A 6,145-nucleotide genomic window follows, 5' to 3' on the forward strand; every position below is an offset into this window, starting at 1 on the left:
CGTGTGTGCGTGTGTATGTATATATTTTAGAGACAGGATCTCGCTCTGTCGCCCAGGCTGGAGTATGGTGGTGCAAACATAGCTCACTGCTGCCTTGCTCGAACTCCCGGCCTCAGGTGATCTTCCTGCCTCAGCCTCCCCAAGTGCTGAGATTACAGACATGAGCCACCCCACCTGGCCAGAATGAGATAAATTTTTTTAACTTTTTATTTTGAAATAATTATAGACTCACAGGAAGTTGCAAAAAAATAGTACAAAATGTCCTCTGTACCCTTCACTCAGGTTTTCCCAAAGGTGACATCTTACATAGTAGTAGCAAAATATCAAAAACAGGAAAGCAACATCAGTACACTGTTAGCTACAGACCTTAGTTGTCACCACTTTTTTAAAACCTGCATTCATTTGTGTGTGTAGTCCTACATAATTTTCTCTCATGTACAGATCTGTGTAATCACCACCACAATCAAGATGCAGAATATTCCACTGCTGCAGGCTATAATTGGGATGTTTGCTCCTCCAAACCGCGTGTTGAAATTTGATCCCTAGTGTCGGAGGTGGAGCCTACTGGGGAGTGTTTGGGTCATGGGGGCGGATCCTTCGTGAGTGGCTTAGTGTCCTCCTGACAGTAATGTGTGCACCAATGGGGAGCTTAGGAGGGTCAATCTCCTCAGTTTAAAAAAAAAAAAAAGAGCCTCTTTAGTTTTAAACAGGATTTGTTAAATCTGCCATCCTTGTTTTCTGCCAGTTAAGCTGTGGCAAAAGACAAGGACAGGGGCTGGGGACTAGGCCAGATGTCACCTGTCACCCCAAGCTGGACAGAGCTCAAACATGAGACACTGGTGATGAGGAACAAGAACTGGGCTGGAAACCAGGAAACACAGGAGACACTGCTTGGTCCTAACAGCTGTGTCCTTGAGCAAGTCACTCCATCTTCCACCACCTCAGTCCTAACTCGTAAAATGCAGGGGCTCAGCTGGGGACAGTGGCTCAGGCCTGCAATCCTGTCACTTTGGGAAGCCGAGGTGGGAGGATCACTTGAGGCCAGAAGTTTGAGACCAGCCTGGGCAACATAGCAAGAACCCATCTCTACAAAAATTTTTTTAAAAAAGAGTGACCTCCTGAAAGAAGGTCTGCCTCTGCCAGCAGACAGGCTTCAGACTTGAACTGCAGTACTGGTCTTCCCTGGGTCTCAGCCTGACGGCTTATCCTGCAGATTTTAGACTTTCCAGTCTCCACAGTGAGCCAAGTCCTTAGAGTAAATCTCTCTCTCTGGACACATCGGACTTATTCTGTTTAGAGAACCCCAACTAATATGACTTTGGTTGAGCAGAAACAGTAGCCTCCATGCTACTTTAAGCATTCGGAAAGCCTGAGAACCTCTATGAATCCAGTCACTAGGGATGACTATTCACAGGTTAACTACAATTTAAGGTCTGATGTTTTTTGTTGTCATTCATCATTCTTACCGTGGTTTCAGCTATTTTATTGACTAATCGTTTGGCTAAACTGTGGAGGCAGGCAGGCTCAGCGGTTAAGAGCACAGGCTTTGGAAAGTCAGAATTTGCACGCTGCCCTTTATTAGCTGTGTGACTTTGAGCAAGTCGCTTCACCTCTCTGAGAACGGTTCCTCCTCCATAACTTGGGGATGACGACTACCCCAATGGATAGGAGTGTCATGATTTAGTTATCATTAAATTTTAGAAAATTTACACTAAGCCATTTGCTATGGTACATCTGGAGCTATAATTAGCAACGTAGCTTCTAAAACATGCTGTTTGAGGAACGGAAACCATACAACGAATGTGAGGTTCTGGATTTATATCATATGATCAGTCACGGTGAAATAAATGAACCTTAATTGGTGATTTTCCAAAGACAGACCTTAACAATCGCTCGCCCCCGCCCCCGCACGTAGCCCCGCCCCCATATGTGGCTCAGGACCCGCCCCTCCTAGCCCCGCCCTGTGCCCCGCCCCCGCTCACCTGGATCTCCTGACAGGCCGAGGCCGCCCGCCGGCCCTCCGCCTGCTTCTCCTCGATGAGGCCCAACCCCAGCCCAAAGGCCAGAAAGACGGCCCGGCCGCAAGGGCCCGCACCGCCCCGGGCCTGCACCACGAACTGCCGCTGCAGCCGCGCCGCCAGCCCGGCCACCGACTGGCGGAAGAAGCGGTAGCGGTCGGGGAGTCCAAGCCCGACTCTGCGCGGCTCCGCTCCGGGTCCTGCGGCCCAGCCCCGGCGCTCTCCGCGGCCCCAGCCCGCCGCCGGCCCAGGCCGCCCCCAGCCGTAGGTCGGGCCAGGCTTGGCCGTGAAGCGCAGCAGCAGCGCCCGACCCAGCTGCAGGCCCCGGCCCAGCGCCTGTCGCACCGCCATGCTGGCGCCGCGGCCCGGTCCTGCGGCCGCAGCCGCCACAAGCGTCCGGAACGCCGGTCACAACAAACTTCGGGGGCGGCGTCTCTGCGCAGGCGCAGGAGCTGATGGGCGGGGCCGGCGCCCGGGGCCGTTCCCCAGCTCGGCGCGCGAGGGCGCTGTGCGCGCACCTGCGCCGCCTGCAGTTTCTTGCCCCTTTGCACTTTGCATCCAGGTGGAGGGGTTGCGTGTTCAGGCAGGTCTTGAATGTGAACATCACCAGTCCCGGGCAAAATAGAGAAATTGAGAGGGGAAACTAATATTTGTCAACCACCGTGCCAGACCCTTTACATGTTTTGATTTATTTAACATTCCCACCGAGGAGATAGGAATGTCATTTTTATAGATAGGACAACTGAGGTATGGAAAGGGCAGTGTTCACAGTCACATACAGGTATCAGAGCTGAGGTTGCAGTCCATGTTGCCCTGACTGTTGAGTTCTTGTGTTAGTGAAAGCTCAGCACTTGTCCTCAAGGCCCTGTCAGAAGAACGAGGACAGGTGGTTTGATTAGAAGGAAAGAGAGATTTATTAATTAGACTCCTGTCTAAAAGTACCGATTCCTAATCATAAGCAGAAATACAGAGGTTTTAAAGGGAGGGTTTTCAGTTCTAGGCTATTGTTGTTCAACTACAGTGGGAACCGTCCCATCTCCACTGAAAACAATCCCGTGACCTTTGCCCAGGACCTCGCCCAAACAGTTCTGCTGAGCCATCTCCTGTGGCACAAAGAACAAAGGAAGCTCCCCTCCCCCTCTGGACCACTGGCCAGAGGCAGGGCAGGTTTTAGTTCCCAAAAAGAGTGGGTGAGGTTTTAAAGAGACAGAAAACATTTTTGCCGTTTTTTTCCCAGGCCATTCCCGCTATTGCACTTGCCCTCCTCAATGCCCTTAGGCTCCTGGGCTTCTCGGGACCCCAAGAGAAATCTCACCCAAAGGCCACAGTTTACAGATCAGTGAGCTGGGGTCCCAAGACATGGAGCAACTTGCCCAGAGTCATACAGTTTGTTAATGGCAGAGTCCTGTTACCCAGACCTGCCATTAGGAATGGCCGATAAATAGATTCTTCCTACCTTTTTTTCCTTTTGCCTTTTTTTTTTAAAAATGGAAATTTTCCAACATACACAAAAACGGAATAGTGTAGCGAATCCTGTCATCCAGCTTCAACAATTATCAACAAATGGCCATTATTTTTTTCACCTAAACTGTCCTCTCTCCTGCTCCGTTACTTTAAAGCAAATCCTAGATATCATTTCATTTGTAAATACTTCAGTATCTATTTCTAAGAAATAAAAGAACTCTTTTTTTAAAAAACAAAAACATTATTACCGCCTCAAAAAAGATTAACGTTAACTCCATATCATTCAATTTCCAGTTGGTATTCAGATACCCCCATCGTTCCGTTTTGCTTTACAGTTACTCAAACTGGAATCCAGACATGGTCTATACGATGATTTATTTGGTCGGTGAGTTATTCTTTAACAAGGGACTAAGTCATCCCTGACCTGAGGAGGTATATTTTGTGGAACTGCCATTTTTCAAATGTTCCTGCAATCACGGACACCTCTCTGTTCCTTACCTGAAGGCTGGCTGTGGGGAAGAGGCCCTGGAAGACATGTAAAACTTTCTGCAGGAGCGGCCACGTGTCTCTGTGTGTGTTGGCTGAGCTTCGGGGCAAGGAGACGTTGTCTGATTTGAGACCCATCGCAGCATTGCTTGGGTGGAAAGGCACAGCCTAACTCCTTGTTTCAGGGCTCATTTGTATCCTTCAGCACAGCTCTAGTTCCACGCTGCGGAGTGCAGAGTAAGGATAGGAAGCTTGCGTATAAAAACAGGGCAGCTGCACAAGGCTCCGCCTTTAAAATGATGAATGTAAACATACTGAAACATACATGTATGAGATATATATACACACACAAGGAAGACATATATATGTCAGGTTTCAGTGTGAAACGTTGGTTCTTGGTGCACTCATGGTCAAGAACGACCAGACACACTGAAGTAAGGCAAGCACGAAAATGAGGTTCATTGAGGAAAGATAAGATTATAGAGCAAGAGCAAGATACAGGTTTACAGAGCGTGATGCATACGCCACAGATGACGACGGGACCCATTGTTGCAGGAAAAGGAGAACAAAAGGAAGGGCGCAAAAAGGGCCTTGGTTATGATCTGTGTCTTTTTTTATAGTGCCCAGATTGGGACCTCCCTGGTGGCTCAGATGTCATCATGGAACCACTTTGATTGGACAGCTGGGAGTTGTATTACTAGGCATGAGGGTTGTTCTAGGTCAATTTCCAGACTCTGTGGTACCTATGCTGCTTGGCCAGTGGGCTAGAGAGTCCTCCGCATTCTTTTGCAGCTGGCGAGCTAAGTTGATTGGCAGATTCAGTAGGGTATTCCCTCCTCCCCCAGGTCTGGAGAGGATTAGGGTGGGGCAATTGCACCAGGCAAAGCTCTATCGTCCAGACTCCAGTGCAGCGGCATCAGCATAGCTCACTGCAACTCAAACTCCTGCTGGGCTCAAGTGATTCTCCTGCCTTGGCCTCCCTAGTATAGGCGCACATCACCGCACCTGGCTAATTTAAAAAAAAAATTTTTGTAGAGATAGGGTCTTGTTATTGCCCAGGCTGGTTTTGAACTCCTGGGCTCAAGCAATCCTCCTGCCTCAGCCTCCCAGAGTCCTAGGATTACAGGTGTAAAAGGTTATGTTCCCAGTGTCAACGGAAAAAAGACCAAACTCTGTAAAATAATTTTAAAGAGATGTACTCCAAGCCACATTCGAGGACCATGACCCGGAGCCACGCCCAAGAGGTCTTGAGCAAGTAGACTCGCAGAGGTTGGGTTACAGTTTGGTTTTATACATTTCAGGGAGACAGGGGTTACAGGTAAAGTCATAAATCAATACGTGGGAGGCATACATTGGTTTGGCCCGAAAAAATGCGCCATCTCGAAGTGGGGGCTTACAAGTTACAGGTGGGTTTAAAGATTCTTTGGCTTGTAATTTGGTTAAAGACCTGAAGCTTTGTCTAAAGGCTTGGAATGTTTTAACCTAAGGAGCTGTTTATCAGAGATAAGCCACTGGACATATGTTTGTTGTGTAAACTGAGGACCTGCAGGTTTGTCTTGCATACCCTGAGGCCTGTTAATGGGTTACAAAGGGTGTCCCCAAGAAGGGAGGGGGGCGTGATAAGGCATATCTGACCTTTTTCCTGGCAGGTAATTTAGTTTTACGATATTCCTTTGGCCACGAGGGGGTCCATTTAGTCAGCCGGTGGGGGCATGAGCCTTAAAATTTTATTTTAGTCCCCACCAGCCAGGAACATTACCTTTAACCACGAGGCTTGTGATGACTGCACAGCTTGTAAGACACATTCATTAAGGGACATTACATTAAAGAGTGCATTTGTTACAAGCCTTCGGATTTATTCCCCTAAGCTGCAAACGAACTCACTGGACCTGCGATGCGTAACCCACCAGCTGGAAATGAAATGTCCACACTGATGTTAATCAACCCTCCACTGTAGGCTGGACTTGTTCACTTCTCCATCTGTATAAAAATCTAAGTTGCTTCTGACGGGTCTGAACCAAGCACAGCGTGGAGCTTGACTCTTTGGCAGATGTGAGTATGGAAAGGGCAAGGATGTGGACGTCTGAGCAGAGAAGCTTCCAGCAGGGGTTCCGCATTCTCATGTCTCAGGGCAGACATGCGGCCTTATTGTGGCAGGGGTGCAGGGGATGCCTTTC

The 6,145-nt window shown here is 48.8% G+C and overlaps 1 protein-coding gene across 1 annotated transcript in view; it reads right to left on the bottom strand.

Moving 5' to 3' along the window:
* Positions 1 to 2,448, bottom strand: part of PINK1 (PTEN induced putative kinase 1) — a 14,259-nt gene extending 11,811 nt beyond the window's left edge. Inside the window, exon 1 of the mRNA XM_012659263.1 lies at positions 1,983 to 2,448. Within this exon, the coding sequence (XP_012514717.1) occupies positions 1,983 to 2,369 (387 nt within the window). The 5' untranslated portion in view covers positions 2,370 to 2,448. The remainder of the gene's footprint in view (positions 1 to 1,982) is intronic.
* Positions 2,449 to 6,145: the final 3,697 nt, after the last annotated feature.

The sequence above is a fragment of the Propithecus coquereli genome, unplaced genomic scaffold, assembly GCF_000956105.1.
Source record: "Propithecus coquereli isolate 6110/MARCELLA unplaced genomic scaffold, Pcoq_1.0 Scaffold600, whole genome shotgun sequence".
NCBI classification, from domain to species: domain Eukaryota; kingdom Metazoa; phylum Chordata; class Mammalia; order Primates; family Indriidae; genus Propithecus; species Propithecus coquereli.